Genomic DNA, 16,686 nt, shown 5'->3' on the forward strand with positions numbered 1-16,686 from the left:
CCCCCACACCCCAGACTCAGGCCCCAAAGGTGTACAACCAGCTCCCAACTGCCCCCCTCAAAGGGAGGCCCCAAAGCCTGCCAGAGGACCCTAGAGCGTACAAGCAGCTCCCAAACCCCCGGCACAGGCCCCAACCCCCCCCCAGACACAGGCCCCAAAGGTGTACAAGCAACTCCCCATCCTCCCCAGAGGCACGCCCCAAAGGTGTACAAACAGCCCCAACCCCCCAAGACCCAGACCCCTACAGCGTAGAAGCAGCTCCCAACCCCATGCCCCCAAGGCACATGCCCCAACCCCTCCCCCAAGGCAGGCCCTAACAGTGTACAAGCAGCTCCCACCCCCCCCCAGACGCAGGCCCCAAAGGTGTACAAGCAGGCCCCTACAGTATACAAGCAGCTCACAACCACCCCCCCAAAGGCAGGCCCCAAGCCCCTCCAGATGCAAGCCCGAAAGGTTAAAACCAGCTCCAACCCCCTAACCCCCCCCGCCCCGCGCAGACGCAGGCCCCAAAGGTGTACAAGCAGTTCCCAACCCCTCCAAGGCAGGCCCCAAAAGTGTACAGGCAGGCCCCTACAGTGTAGAAACGCTCCAACCCCCCCCGCTTCCACCTCGAGGGAGGCCCTCCCCCCCCAGTATACACGAAGCTCCCAACCCCCTCTCAGAGGAATGCCTAAAAAAGTATACAAGCAGCTCCTAACACCCCCCCCCCTCCCCCCCCAAAAGAGGCAGTCCCCAAAGGTGTACAAGCAGGCCCTCAAATCCCTTAGGTGTACAAGCAGGCCCTTCAAATCCCTTAGCCCCTGCGCCAGCTTTATTGGCGAGCAGCGAGGCTGGGGGGGGAGGGGGGCAAGACAGCCTTAAATAAAATACAAATATAAAAAGTGTTATAAATGGCTGTTATAAATCCAAATAGGATTACAATCAAAGTTTACAATTTATTAAACGAATAGAGGCAAGCAAGCAGCGCTGGGTGCGCCGGGAGTCTCTGCTCCCCCAGGACGCACGCCTGTTACGTAAGGCGGCTGGTTTTGATGCTCCCAGGCTAATACATATTCATTACTACTTCGAGAAGAGGCAGGGTTATTAGAATTGGTTTCCGGAATCCGAAACCCCTCCCAGGGGCGCCTGCGTACCAGTCTCTGGTGGTCTCTCGGGGCTTGCTCGGGCTGAATGCTGGTTGTCTTCCTCTCAGGCTTTTGTCCTTCAATTGTCCTTCAGCTCCCCCTTCCTCCTCGTTTGGGAGCCTCTGCGCCGGATTTCAGAAACTCTAGCAACATCCCCTGCAGTAGTCAGCACTTTTCCCTAAAAACCCCTTTGTTCTCTTATCACCTAGACCCGGGCCTCGATGGTAACCCTTCAAATCCCTTAGTGACACGAATTGCTGGACCATTCCTTACAAAAGGAAGGATAAAATATGTAGAGGAGCAATGGCACCCGCGAAAGCCCGGCGCCGCGGGCAGAGGCAGCGAAGGTTGACGGCAGAACAGTGCTCGGTTTGAACACGGAGAGGGAAAGCGAGGGGAAGGTGGCCGAAGCCGGCCGCAGTCTCTGAGCTCTCCTCCTCCTGATTGTTTTCTCTCAAAGCCATTTCTGTCTGTGTGCGGGCACCCGGAGCCGGCAGAAGTCCCCGTGAAGTCCTTCGGCAGGACGGAGGGCTGCGTGGGCTCCAGTGAGAGAGGGAGTTAGGAGAATCTTATCAAGTAGAGATAGAGCGCTGACAGCGTTAAACTAGGATGCTACTTAGTGTCTTTGCTAACTATGGTGCATTGTGCCAATTAACTAAAGCAAGAAGCCCTGGGCCCCTTACCAAGGTCAGTCTCCTAATAAGAGAGTGAGCCTGTCTTAAGAAACTGGGAGAAACTGGTCCTGCAGATGGACAAGAGCCAAGGAGCAACTGAGTCTGTGCAAAGACAAGAGGTCAACTAGCGGTGACGAGGAAGAGTCATCAATCTTCATGCCCACGACCTCCCGTGCTGCCCAGCGCTGAATAAACATACCTACTTTACAATCTCACTGATTGTGGAGTCCCTTTTCCGCAAGTCACTAGCAGCGGTTTCTTCCGCAGAGGTTTTCCCAGAGACGCTTCAAAGCTTCCCTCGCGGAGCTGGGGCATCGCAGGGGGTCGTCAAAGCACGCGCACACACACACACACACACACACACACACACACACGCGTTGTTGTCCAAACAGAAAGTATTTACAACAAATTCGACAAGCGGTTTTCCTCTGCCAGCAGCAAATGCCTGAGGGCCCCTACAGCTTCACAAATCATAGCACAAAGAGCCTAAAGTTCCTCTAAAATTTAGGGAAATGATTCAAAATAGATCTGCTAGGGGAAAACGATCACTGGCGGCAGGGTACACAATACACGCGAGTCTCAGCTCTCCTCCGCAGGGTCAGTGCCCACGCCCAAGTGCGACGCTGATGGCACCCGAACATTTGCTGTAGCAGGCAGCAGAGCCAGCAGCTCAGGGGAGCAATTTTAAAAACCAGGAGGCACTTAAACCAACCCTTAATTGACCCAGTTACTGCAGGAGAGTCCCGACTACTCGCCCTGGAGTCCTACTGTCACCAACAAAAAGCACCAACCAAAGCTTGGGGGAACTTTGGTACAGCACAAGAGAAGGGAGTGGGGGTAGCGTAGCCGTATCGCAGAGCTGCTGCTTTTCACACCATTTTATCATCCCTGATAATTGAAAGTAAGGCCGGGTGGGCTGACCCCACCACCACCACTCCTGGCAGCATGTTTGGTCCACAACGCTAGAATAATTATTTTGCTCCCTCCCGCCCTTACAGCTTCATCATCTGAAAAGATTACAGTCAAAACAATGGCATACACAAATAAAAGTCAAGAGTTGACATAGTAACTCCAGGATTTGGGTATCAACTGTCCGAGAAATCAGAACACCCAGGCTTCACAATGTGCCCAACATCGAGCTGTGCCAAGGGGGGGCGGAAGGAAGAAGCTTTCCGTTTAAGCCTTCAGAGCATCGCTCCATCACTACGTCAATTCACAGCCACCACAGCGTGCCGATGGACATCTTTCTGTGCCAAAAGAAACAAGTGTTTTGTCCTCTTGATATCAAAGGTAGCCACCTATACTTACGGAACTATGCACAAGACCTTAACTCTGACCAGCAGGAAAACTTAGGACAACTGAGTGCAGATCCTGCCAATTTCTACCAGTTCCAACTGTGCTTTAAGTCTCATTGCAAAGCCTCAGTTAAAAAAAGGATCACCTCGGGGTATCCAACAAGAAGAAGAGTTGTTTTCTTTTTTTTTTTTTTTTTTTAATATACCATAGGACTATGCAGTTCAATCATCAATCATCTTGGAAAGCTCAAGGAGGAGGTCATCCTCATCCTTCCCTGGGTCCAAGTCGAGCTCGGCTTCCAGTATGCCGTCTGAGAGTTCCCAAAGTAGCATCTCTAAATCCTCGTCTACAGATACGGGCGCGTTGCCTGTGGAACTCAGCCGGCGTGTCCTTGCTTCTTCTAGCTGGGAAGAAGCTGAAGTCGAGCTTGAGAACTCCATTGGCTCCACGGATTCTGCCTGGCTTCCAAGATGTGCTTCAGGTCTTGGCAGAGCAAGGAAGAGAACAATCAGTATATGCCATTTCTTAACGGGAAATCCCTTTTCTGCAAACCGGCTCTTAAAACCGTAGCCAACCCCTCCTGCACTTCAATCTTACCCAGGGATTGTTATTCAATTAACCCAGGGCTACATTTAGAGCCCAATATATTAGCAGGTACATTTTTCAGTTTGGGGGTTTCTCTGTGAAGCCAGAGCACCCGGAGTCTAGCAAAGATGGGAAACCAACATGGCCTCCCGGAAGCCCAGTGTCCGAGAACTACATCTCCCGGCATGCTCTGGGAAAACAATATGGACTCCCGGAAACCCGGTGGCCAAGAACTACATTTCCCAGCACTCCCCAGAAAATTGAGCCTCGCACCTTGCCGTAGGACGCCATTTTTTGCTCTGTTACATTACCGGTTTCGTGTTTATGGAGGGTTTTCCCGCCGTTTTGGGGGGTTTCCCCTCAATTTCGGGTTTTCAGCTCTCCATTTCAGAGTTCTTCCCCGCAATTTTGGGGTTCCTTCCCCTAATTTGGTGCTTCGCCCCCCCCCCCACTTTTGGGGTTCCCCCTCCATTTTGGGGATTCCCCCCAATTCCAAGCCCCCCACAATTTTGGAGGCCCCCACCATCCTTTCTTGGCCTGCCACCCTAATATTAAGGTTCTTTCCCCCAATGTTGGGGTTCTCACCACATGTTTGAGGTTCCTTCCCTTAATTTGGGGCTTAGCTCCCCGGGATCTGGGGCTTTAACCCCAATTTTGGGGGTCCCCCCCAAGTTTGGGGATTCCTCCCCAGGTCTGGGGGGGGTCCACATTCAATTCTGGAATTTCACACTTCCATTTAAGTCTTCTTCCCCCCAATTTGGGGGTTCACCCACCCAATTTTGGGGGTTCCTCCCCTAATTTGGGGGGACCCGACCAATTTTGGGGGTCCCCCCCAATTGTAGAGTCCCCCACCCTCCTTTTTTGGGTTCCCCCCTAATATTAAAGAGTTCTTCCGCCCAATTTTGGGGGACCCCACAATTTGGCCGTTCCTTCCCCTAACTTTGGGCTTCAACCCTTCGATTTTGGGGGGGGCTCCCCCCCTCTTATTTTGGCCTTCCGCCCTAATATTAGGCCTAACCCCTAAGAACCTTGACCCCTAAGCCTATGGCAACCACGGATCTAACCCTAACCCCTACCCCAACAAACCCTAGAAACCCTAACCCTAAAAACCCTTGCAGCCCTAACCCGATAAAATTTACCACACTAAACCCCTGAAGACTGTTCTGGGGGGTCCACATTCAATTCTGGAATTTCACACTTCCATTTAAGTGTTCTTCCCCCCCAATATGGGGGTTCGCCCACGCAATTTTGGGGGTTCCTCCCCTAATTGGGGGGGACACAACCAATTTTGGGGGGGACACAACCAATTTTGGGGGGGACACAACCAATTTTAGAGTCCCCCACCCTCCTTTTTTGGGTTCCCCCCTAATATTAAAAGTTCTTCCGCCCAATTTTGGGGGACCCCACAATTTTGACGTTCCTTCCCCTAACTTGGGGCTTCAACCCTTCAATTTTGGGGGGGGCTCCCACCCTCTTATTTTGGCCTTCCGCCCTAATATTAGGCCTAACCCCTAAGAACCTTGACCCCTAACGCTATGGCAACCACAGATCTAACCCTAACCCCTACCCCAACAAACCCTAGAAACCCTAACCCTAAAAACCCTTACAGCCCTAACCCGATAAAATTTACCACACTAAACCCCTGAAGACTGTTCTGGGGGGTCCACATTCAATTCTGGAATTTCACACTTCCATTTAAGTGTTCTGCCCCCCCAATATGGGGGTTCGCCCACCCAATTTTGGGGGTTCCTCCCCTAATTGGGGGGGACACAACCAATTTTGGGGGGGACACAACCAATTTGGGGGGGTCCCCCCAATTTTAGAGTCCCCCACCCTCCTTTTTTGGGTTTCCCCCAATATTAAGAGCTCTTCCGCCCAATTTTGGGGGACCCCACAATTTTGACGTTTCTTCCCCTAAATTGGGGCTTCGACCCTTCAATTTTGGGGGGGGCTCCCCCCTTAGTTTGGCCTTCCACCCTAATATTGGGCCTTACCCCTAAGAACCCTGACCCCTAACACTACGGCTCCCACGGATCTAACCCTAACCCCTACCCCAAAAAACCCTAGAAACCCTAACCCTAAAAACCCTTACAGTCCTAACCCGATAAAATTTACCACACTAGACCTACGCCTAAAAGCCCTAACCCTAAAAATTAAGACCCTCTAAACCCTAACCCAAAACGTAAAGATTCTCAAAGCCCTAACGCTGGAGACCCTAACCTTAAAAAAAAAAAAAAAAGACCTTAAAACCCTAACCCTAAATACCTGACCATAACTAAAACCCTAAGACCCTAACCCTAAAAACCCTATCAACACTAAAACCACAAAATACTTTAAAACCTTAACACACTAACCCCCAAACCCTAACCCTTATAACTCCAACCCTAACAACCTTAAAATCCTAACCCTAAACCCTGGAAACCCTAACCCTGAAACCCAACCCTAGTGCCTTAGCCCTGAAATCTTAAAACCCTAACACCTTATTAGAAACACTCTGTAACCAATACCATAGGCTCAGGCAAGTATCTCAGTGAGGTAGCATTTTTATTCACGATTGCAATGGCAGGCGTCCCACAAGCCACCTACTAGTTCCATAACACAGTTTATATAATTTTGTTTTTCCTCTCGGTGACCAGGACCCTCCCCAGTTTCCCCATTGACTGAGTAATCCATGTTCACGATCTATCCAGTGCTTCACAGAAAATACACAGCTGCTGGCCTGTTACTAGTCAATTTTATTTTTTTCTTGACTGTTTTCCTCTTTGAGGTGGTAATGTTTCTTACACCGTGATTTCCACCCAATTGCTCTAAGGATTCTGGTTGTCTGCATTTTACAAGGTTGTCTGTTAAGCTTTCTTATCACTGCAAGCATATATCAATACCACCCTCCTTCCCTCTAAACGATGTAACTCTGTGCAAAAACATTTTTATTCCCACAACCTTGATCCCCTTACCCTAAAATCCTTATTCTCTTTAACCGTAACAACTCTAACCACAACCCTAACCCTTCATATCAACCCCCCGACGCTAATGACACTGACTAATGATCCAAACCCCAAACCCCAGGCAACCAACAAAGAAACAGACACAAAGCTGAAAACTACAAAAAAGGCAAAACCCTGGATACAGACCCCAAATCACAAACACGCTACCAAAATGCTACAGAAAAGCCCCAGACGCAGGCCCCAAGCACTACAGCTAGGCCCCAGAAGCTCTAGACACATCCCAAAGCCAAAATGCAATCCCCAAACACTACAGAAAAGCCCCCAAACACCAGACACAGGCTGCAGAAGTCTACAAGCAGGCCCCAGCCACACCCGGATGCAGACCCCAACTGTCCACAAGCAGCTCCCAACCCACCCCCCCCATGAACTGGACCCCCCCCCCACCACCACCCAGATGCATGCCCCAGGCCCCAGGCCTCAGCCCCAGCCCCCACACCCCAGACTCAGGCCCCAAAGGTGTACAACCAGCTCCCAACTGCCCCCCTCAAAGGGAGGCCCCAAAGCCTGCCAGAGGACCCTAGAGCGTACAAGCAGCTCCCAACCCCCCCGGCACAGGCCCCAACCCCCCCCCAGACACAGGCCCCAAAGGTGTACAAGCAACTCCCCATCCTCCCCAGAGGCACGCCCCAAAGGTGTACAAACAGCCCCAACCCCCCAAAACCCAGACCCCTACAGCGTAGAAGCAGCTCCCAACCCCATGCCCCCAAGGCACATGCCCCAACCCCTCCCCCAAGGCAGGCCCTAACAGTGTACAAGCAGCTCCCACCCCCCCCCAGACGCAGGCCCCAAAGGTGTACAAGCAGGCCCCTACAGTATACAAGCAGCTCACAACCACCCCCCCAAAGGCAGGCCCCAAGCCCCTCCAGATGCAAGCCCGAAAGGTTAAAACCAGCTCCAACCCCCTAACCCCCCCCGCCCCGCGCAGACGCAGGCCCCAAAGGTGTACAAGCAGTTCCCAACCCCTCCAAGGCAGGCCCCAAAAGTGTACAGGCAGGCCCCTACAGTGTAGAAACGCTCCAACCCCCCCCGCTTCCACCTCGAGGGAGGCCCTCCCCCCCCAGTATACACGAAGCTCCCAACCCCCTCTCAGAGGAATGCCTAAAAAAGTATACAAGCAGCTCCTAACACCCCCCCCCCCCCCCCAAAAGAGGCAGTCCCCAAAGGTGTACAAGCAGGCCCTCAAATCCCTTAGGTGTACAAGCAGGCCCTTCAAATCCCTTAGCCCCTGCGCCAGCTTTATTGGCGAGCAGCGAGGCTGGGGGGGGAGGGGGGCAAGACAGCCTTAAATAAAATACAAATATAAAAAGTGTTATAAATGGCTGTTATAAATCCAAATAGGATTACAATCAAAGTTTACAATTTATTAAACGAATAGAGGCAAGCAAGCAGCGCTGGGTGCGCCGGGAGTCTCTGCTCCCCCAGGACGCACGCCTGTTACGTAAGGCGGCTGGTTTTGATGCTCCCAGGCTAATACATATTCATTACTACTTCGAGAAGAGGCAGGGTTATTAGAATTGGTTTCCGGAATCCGAAACCCCTCCCAGGGGCGCCTGCGTACCAGTCTCTGGTGGTCTCTCGGGGCTTGCTCAGGCTGAATGCTGGTTGTCTTCCTCTCAGGCTTTTGTCCTTCAATTGTCCTTCAGCTCCCCCTTCCTCCTCGTTTGGGAGCCTCTGCGCCGGATTTCAGAAACTCTAGCAACATCCCCTGCAGTAGTCAGCACTTTTCCCTAAAAACCCCTTTGTTCTCTTATCACCTAGACCCGGGCCTCGATGGTAACCCTTCAAATCCCTTAGTGACACGAATTGCTGGACCATTCCTTACAAAAGGAAGGATAAAATATGTAGAGGAGCAATGGCACCCGCGAAAGCCCGGCGCCGCGGGCAGAGGCAGCGAAGGTTGACGGCAGAACAGTGCTCGGTTTGAACACGGAGAGGGAAAGCGAGGGGAAGGTGGCCGAAGCCGGCCGCAGTCTCTGAGCTCTCCTCCTCCTGATTGTTTTCTCTCAAAGCCATTTCTGTCTGTGTGCGGGCACCCGGAGCCGGCAGAAGTCCCCGTGAAGTCCTTCGGCAGGACGGAGGGCTGCGTGGGCTCCAGTGAGAGAGGGAGTTAGGAGAATCTTATCAAGTAGAGATAGAGCGCTGACAGCGTTAAACTAGGATGCTACTTAGCGTCTTTGCTAACTATGGTGCATTGTGCCAATTAACTAAAGCAAGAAGCCTTGGGCCCCTTACCAAGGTCAGTCTCCTAATAAGAGAGTGAGCCTGTCTTAAGAAACTGGGAGAAACTGGTCCTGCAGATGGACAAGAGCCAAGGAGCAACTGAGTCTGTGCAAAGACAAGAGGTCAACTAGCGGTGACGAGGAAGAGTCATCAATCTTCATGCCCACGACCTCCCGTGCTGCCCAGCGCTGAATAAACATACCTACTTTACAATCTCACTGATTGTGGAGTCCCTTTTCCGCAAGTCACTAGCAGCGGTTTCTTCCGCAGAGGTTTTCCCAGAGCCGCTTCAAAGCTTCCCTCGCGGAGCTGGGGCGTCGCAGGGGGTCGTCAAAGCACGCACACACACACACACACACACACACACACACACACAGGCGTTGTTGTCCAAACAGAAAGTATTTACAACAAATTCGACAAGCGGTTTTCCTCTGCCAGCAGCAAATGCCTGAGGGCCCCTACAGCTTCACAAATCATAGCACAAAGAGCCTAAAGTTCCTCTAAAATTTAGGGAAATGATTCAAAATAGATCTGCTAGGGGAAAACGATCACTGGCGGCAGGGTACACAATACACGCGAGTCTCAGCTCTCCTCCGCAGGGTCAGTGCCCACGCCCAAGTGCGACGCTGACGGCACCCGAACATTTGCTGTAGCAGGCAGCAGAGCCAGCAGCTCAGGGGAGCAATTTTAAAAACCAGGAGGCACTTAAACCAACCCTTAATTGACCCAGTTACTGCAGGAGAGTCCCGACTACTCGCCCTGGAGTCCTACTGTCACCAGCAAAAAGCACCAACCAAAGCTTGGGGGAACTTTGGTACAGCACAAGAGAAGGGAGTGGGGGTAGCGTAGCCGTATCGCAGAGCTGCTGCTTTTCACACCATTTTATCATCCCTGATAATTGAAAGTAAGGCCGGGTGGGCTGACCCCACCACCACCACTCCTGGCAGCATGTTTGGTCCACAACGCTAGAATAATTATTTTGCTCCCTCCCGCCCTTACAGCTTCATCATCTGAAAAGATTACAGTCAAAACAATGGCATACACAAATAAAAGTCAAGAGTTGACATAGTAACTCCGGGATTTGGGTATCAACTGTCCGAGAAATCAGAACACCCAGGCTTCACAATGTGCCCAACATCGAGCTGTGCCAAGGGGGGCGGAAGGAAGAAGCTTTCCGTTTAAGCCTTCAGAGCATCGCTCCATCACTACGTCAATTCACAGCCACCACAGCGTGCCGATGGACATCTTTCTGTGCCAAAAGAAACAAGTGCTTTGTCCTCTTGATATCAAAGGTAGCCACCTATAGTTACGGAACCATGCACAAGACCTTAACTCTGACCAGCAGGAAAACTTAGGACAACTGAGTGCAGATCCTGCCAATTTCTACCAGTTCCAACTGTGCTTTAAGTCTCATTGCAAAGCCTCAGTTAGAAAAAGGATCACCTCAGGGTATCCAACAAGAAGAAGAGTTGTTTTCTTTTTTTTCTTTTTTTTTTTTTTTTTTTAATATACCATAGGACTATGCAGTTCAATCATCAATCATCTTGGAAAGCTCAAGGAGGAGGTCATCCTCATCCTTCCCTGGGTCCAAGTCGAGCTCGGCTTCCAGTATGCCGTCTGAGAGTTCCCAAAGTAGCATCTCTAAATCCTCGTCTACAGATACGGGCGCGTTGCCTGTGGAACTCAGCCGGCGTGTCCTTGCTTCTTCTAGCTGGGAAGAAGCTGAAGTCGAGCTTGAGAACTCCATTGGCTCCACGGATTCTGCCTGGCTTCCAAGATGTGCTTGAGGTCTTGGCAGAGCAAGGAAGAGAACAATCAGTATATGCCATTTCTTAACGGGAAATCCCTTTTCTGCAAACCGGCTCTTAAAACCGTAGCCAACCCCTCCTGCACTTCAATCTTACCCAGGGATTGTTATTCAATTAACCCAGGGCTACATTTAGAGCCCAATATATTAGCAGGTACATTTTTCAGTTTGGGGGTTTCTCTGTGAAGCCAGAGCACCCGGAGTCTAGCAAAGATGGGAAACCAACATGGCCTCCCGGAAGCCCAGTGTCCGAGAACTACATCTCCCGGCATGCTCTGGGAAAACAATATGGACTCCCGGAAACCCGGTGGCCAAGAACTACATTTCCCAGCACTCCCCAGAAAATTGAGCCTCGCACCTTGCCGTAGGACGCCATTTTTTGCTCTGTTACATTACCGGTTTCGTGTTTATGGAGGGTTTTCCCGCCGTTTTGGGGGGTTTCCCCTCAATTTCGGGTTTTCAGCTCTCCATTTCAGAGTTCTTTCCCGCAATTTTGGGGTTCCTTCCCCTAATTTGGTGCTTCGCCCCCCCCCCACTTTTGGGGTTCCCCCTCCATTTTGGGGATTCCCCCCAATTCCAAGCCCCCCACAATTTTGGAGGCCCCCACCATCCTTTCTTGGCCTGCCACCCTAATATTAAGGTTCTTTCCCCCAATGTTGGGGTTCTCACCACATGTTTGAGGTTCCTTCCCTTAATTTGGGGCTTAGCTCCCCGGGATCTGGGGCTTTAACCCCAATTTTGGGGGTCCCCCCCAAGTTTGGGGATTCCTCCCCAGGTCTGGGGGGGGTCCACATTCAATTCTGGAATTTCACACTTCCATTTAAGTCTTCTTCCCCCCAATTTGGGGGTTCACCCACCCAATTTTGGGGGTTCCTCCCCTAATTTGGGGGGACCCGACCAATTTTGGGGGTCCCCCCCAATTGTAGAGTCCCCCACCCTCCTTTTTTGGGTTCCCCCCTAATATTAAAGAGTTCTTCCGCCCAATTTTGGGGGACCCCACAATTTGGCCGTTCCTTCCCCTAACTTTGGGCTTCAACCCTTCGATTTTGGGGGGGGCTCCCCCCTCTTATTTTGGCCTTCCGCCCTAATATTAGGCCTAACCCCTAAGAACCTTGACCCCTAACCCTATGGCAACCACGGATCTAACCCTAACCCCTACCCCAACAAACCCTAGAAACCCTAACCCTAAAAACCCTTACAGCCCTAACCCGATAAAATTTACCACACTAAACCCCTGAAGACTGTTCTGGGGGGTCCACATCCAATTCTGGAATTTCACACTTCCATTTAAGTCTTCTTCCCCCCAATTTGGGGGTTCGCCCACCCAATTTTGGGGGTTCCTCCCCTATTTGGGGGGGACACAACCGATTTTAGAGTCCCCCACCCTCCTTTTTTGGGTTCCCCCCTAATATTAAAAGTTCTTCCGCCCAATTTTGGGGGACCCCACAATTTTGACGTTCCTTCCCCTAACTTGGGGCTTCAACCCTTCAATTTTGGGGGGGGCTCCCCCCCTCTTATTTTGGCCTTCCGCCCTAATATTAGGCCTAACCCCTAAGAACCTTGACCCCTAACGCTATGGCAACCACAGATCTAACCCTAACCCCTATCCCAACAAACCCTAGAAACCCTAACCCTAAAAACCCTTACAGCCCTAACCTGATAAAATTTACCACACTAAACCCCTGAAGACTGTTCTGGGGGGTCCACATTCAATTCTGGAATTTCACACTTCCATTTAAGTGTTCTTCCCCCCCAATATGGGGGTTCGCCCACCCAATTTTGGGGGTTCCTCCCCTAATTGGGGGGGACACAACCAATTTTGGGGGGGACACAACCAATTTGGGGGGGTCCCCCCAATTTTAGAGTCCCCCACCCTCCTTTTTTGGGTTTCCCCCAATATTAAGAGCTCTTCCGCCCAATTTTGGGGGACCCCACAATTTTGACGTTTCTTCCCCTAAATTGGGGCTTCGACCCTTCAATTTTGGGGGGGGCTCCCCCCTTAGTTTGGCCTTCCACCCTAATATTGGGCCTTACCCCTAAGAACCCTGACCCCTAACACTACGGCTCCCACGGATCTAACCCTAACCCCTACCCCAAAAAACCCTAGAAACCCTAACCCTAAAAACCCTTACAGTCCTAACCCGATAAAATTTACCACACTAGACCTACGCCTAAAAGCCCTAACCCTAAAAATTAAGACCCTCTAAACCCTAACCCAAAACGTAAAGATTCTCAAAGCCCTAACGCTGGAGACCCTAACCTTAAAAAAAAAAAAAATAAGACCTTAAAACCCTAACCCTAAATACCTGACCATAACTAAAACCCTAAGACCCTAACCCTAAAAACCCTATCAACACTAAAACCACAAAATACTTTAAAACCTTAACACACTAACCCCCAAACCCTAACCCTTATAACTCCAACCCTAACAACCTTAAAATCCTAACCCTAAACCCTGGAAACCCTAACCCTGAAACCCAACCCTAGTGCCTTAGCCCTGAAACCTTAAAACCCTAACACCTTATTAGAAACACTCTGTAACCAATACCATAGGCTCAGGCAAGTATCTCAGTGAGGTAGCATTTTTATTCACGATTGCAATGGCAGGCGTCCCACAAGCCACCTACTAGTTCCATAACACAGTTTATATAATTTTGTTTTTCCTCTCGGTGACCAGGACCCTCCCCAGTTTCCCCATTGACTGAGTAATCCATGTTCACGATCTATCCAGTGCTTCACAGAAAATACACAGCTGCTGGCCTGTTACTAGTCAATTTTATTTTTTTCTTGACTGTTTTCCTCTTTGAGGTGGTAATGTTTCTTACACCGTGATTTCCACCCAATTGCTCTAAGGATTCTGGTTGTCTGCATTTTACAAGGTTGTCTGTTAAGCTTTCTTATCACTGCAAGCATATATCAATACCACCTTCCTTCCCTCTAAACGATGTAACTCTGTGCAAAAACATTTTTATTCCCACAACCTTGATCCCCTTACCCTAAAATCCTTATTCTCTTTAACCGTAACAACTCTAACCACAACCCTAACCCTTCATATCAACCCCCCGACGCTAATGACACTGACTAATGATCCAAACCCCAAACCCCAGGCAACCAACAAAGAAACAGACACAAAGCTGAAAACTACAAAAAAGGCAAAACCCTGGATACAGACCCCAAATCACAAACACGCTACCAAAATGCTACAGAAAAGCCCCAGACGCAGGCCCCAAGCACTACAGCTAGGCCCCAGAAGCTCTAGACACATCCCAAAGCCAAAATGCAATCCCCAAACACTACAGAAAAGCCCCCAAACACCAGACACAGGCTGCAGAAGTCTACAAGCAGGCCCCAGCCACACCCGGATGCAGACCCCAACTGTCCACAAGCAGCTCCCAACCCACCCCCCCCCATGAACTGGACCCCCCCCCCCACCACCCAGAGGCATGCCCCAGGCCCCAGGCCTCAGCCCCAGCCCCCACACCCCAGACTCAGGCCCCAAAGGTGTACAACCAGCTCCCAACTGCCCCCCTCAAAGGGAGGCCCCAAAGCCTGCCAGAGGACCCTAGAGCGTACAAGCAGCTCCCAACCCCCCCGGCACAGGCCCCAACCCCCCCCCAGACACAGGCCCCAAAGGTGTACAAGCAACTCCCCATCCTCCCCAGAGGCACGCCCCAAAGGTGTACAAACAGCCCCAACCCCCCAAAACCCAGACCCCTACAGCGTAGAAGCAGCTCCCAACCCCATGCCCCCAAGGCACATGCCCCAACCCCTCCCCCAAGGCAGGCCCTAACAGTGTACAAGCAGCTCCCACCCCCCCCCAGACGCAGGCCCCAAAGGTGTACAAGCGGGCCCCTACAGTATACAAGCAGCTCACAACCACCCCCCCAAAGGCAGGCCCCAAGCCCCTCCAGATGCAAGCCCGAAAGGTTAAAACCAGCTCCAACCCCCTAACCCCCCCCGCCCCGCGCAGACGCAGGCCCCAAAGGTGTACAAGCAGTTCCCAACCCCTCCAAGGCAGGCCCCAAAAGTGTACAGGCAGGCCCCTACAGTGTAGAAACGCTCCAACCCCCCCCGCTTCCACCTCGAGGGAGGCCCTCCCCCCCCAGTATACACGAAGCTCCCAACCCCCTCTCAGAGGAATGCCTAAAAAAGTATACAAGCAGCTCCTAACACCCCCCCCCCCCCCCCCCCAAAATAGGCAGTCCCCAAAGGTGTACAAGCAGGCCCTCAAATCCCTTAGGTGTACAAGCAGGCCCTTCAAATCCCTTAGCCCCTGCGCCAGCTTTATTGGCGAGCAGCGAGGCTGGGGGGGGAGGGGGGCAAGACAGCCTTAAATAAAATACAAATATAAAAAGTGTTATAAATGGCTGTTATAAATCCAAATAGGATTACAATCAAAGTTTACAATTTATTAAACGAATAGAGGCAAGCAAGCAGCGCTGGGTGCGCCGGGAGTCTCTGCTCCCCCAGGACGCACGCCTGTTACGTAAGGCGGCTGGTTTTGATGCTCCCAGGCTAATACATATTCATTACTACTTCGAGAAGAGGCAGGGTTATTAGAATTGGTTTCCGGAATCCGAAACCCCTCCCAGGGGCGCCTGCGTACCAGTCTCTGGTGGTCTCTCGGGGCTTGCTCGGGCTGAATGCTGGTTGTCTTCCTCTCAGGCTTTTGTCCTTCAATTGTCCTTCAGCTCCCCCTTCCTCCTCGTTTGGGAGCCTCTGCGCCGGATTTCAGAAACTCTAGCAACATCCCCTGCAGTAGTCAGCACTTTTCCCTAAAAACCCCTTTGTTCTCTTATCACCTAGACCCGGGCCTCGATGGTAACCCTTCAAATCCCTTAGTGACACGAATTGCTGGACCATTCCTTACAAAAGGAAGGATAAAATATGTAGAGGAGCAATGGCACCCGCGAAAGCCCGGCGCCGCGGGCAGAGGCAGCGAAGGTTGACGGCAGAACAGTGCTCGGTTTGAACACGGAGAGGGAAAGCGAGGGGAAGGTGGCCGAAGCCGGCCGCAGTCTCTGAGCTCTCCTCCTCCTGATTGTTTTCTCTCAAAGCCATTTCTGTCTGTGTGCGGGCACCCGGAGCCGGCAGAAGTCCCCGTGAAGTCCTTCGGCAGGACGGAGGGCTGCGTGGGCTCCAGTGAGAGAGGGAGTTAGGAGAATCTTATCAAGTAGAGATAGAGCGCTGACAGCGTTAAACTAGGATGCTACTTAGCGTCTTTGCTAACTATGGTGCATTGTGCCAATTAACTAAAGCAAGAAGCCTTGGGCCCCTTACCAAGGTCAGTCTCCTAATAAGAGAGTGAGCCTGTCTTAAGAAACTGGGAGAAACTGGTCCTGCAGGTGGACAAGAGCCAAGGAGCAACTGAGTCTGTGCAAAGACAAGAGGTCAACTAGCGGTGACGAGGAAGAGTCATCAATCTTCATGCCCACGACCTCCCGTGCTGCCCAGCGCTGAATAAACATACCTACTTTACAATCTCACTGATTGTGGAGTCCCTTTTCCGCAAGTCACTAGCAGCGGTTTCTTCCGCAGAGGTTTTCCCAGAGCCGCTTCAAAGCTTCCCTCGCGGAGCTGGGGCGTCGCAGGGGGTCGTCAAAGCATGCACGCGTGCACACACACACACACACACACACACACACACACAGGCGTTGTTGTCCAAACAGAAAGTATTTACAACAAATTCGACAAGCGGTTTTCCTCTGCCAGCAGCAAATGCCTGAGGGCCCCTACAGCTTCACAAATCATAGCACAAAGAGCCTAAAGTTCCTCTAAAATTTAGGGAAATGATTCAAAATAGATCTGCTAGGGGAAAACGATCACTGGCGGCAGGGTACACAATACACGCGAGTCTCAGCTCTCCTCCGCAGGGTCAGTGCCCACGCCCAAGTGCGACGCTGACGGCACCCGAACATTTGCTGTAGCAGGCAGCAGAGCCAGCAGCTCAGGGGAGCTATTTTAATAACCAGGAG

At 51.6% G+C, this 16,686-nt stretch overlaps 1 protein-coding gene across 1 annotated transcript in view; it reads right to left on the bottom strand.

The window, feature by feature from the left end:
* Nucleotides 1–739: 739 nt before the first annotated feature.
* Nucleotides 740–16,686, bottom strand: part of LOC310891555 (zinc finger CCCH domain-containing protein 11A-like) — a 61,383-nt gene continuing 45,436 nt past the window's right edge. The window contains exon 3 of the mRNA XM_083853821.1: nucleotides 740–3,577. Within this exon, the coding sequence (XP_083709947.1) occupies nucleotides 3,316–3,577 (262 nt within the window). The 3' untranslated portion in view covers nucleotides 740–3,315. The remainder of the gene's footprint in view (nucleotides 3,578–16,686) is intronic.

The sequence above is a fragment of the Anser anser genome (assembly GCF_964211835.1).
Source record: "Anser anser genome assembly, contig: HAP1_SCAFFOLD_129, whole genome shotgun sequence".
Classification (NCBI taxonomy): domain Eukaryota; kingdom Metazoa; phylum Chordata; class Aves; order Anseriformes; family Anatidae; genus Anser; species Anser anser.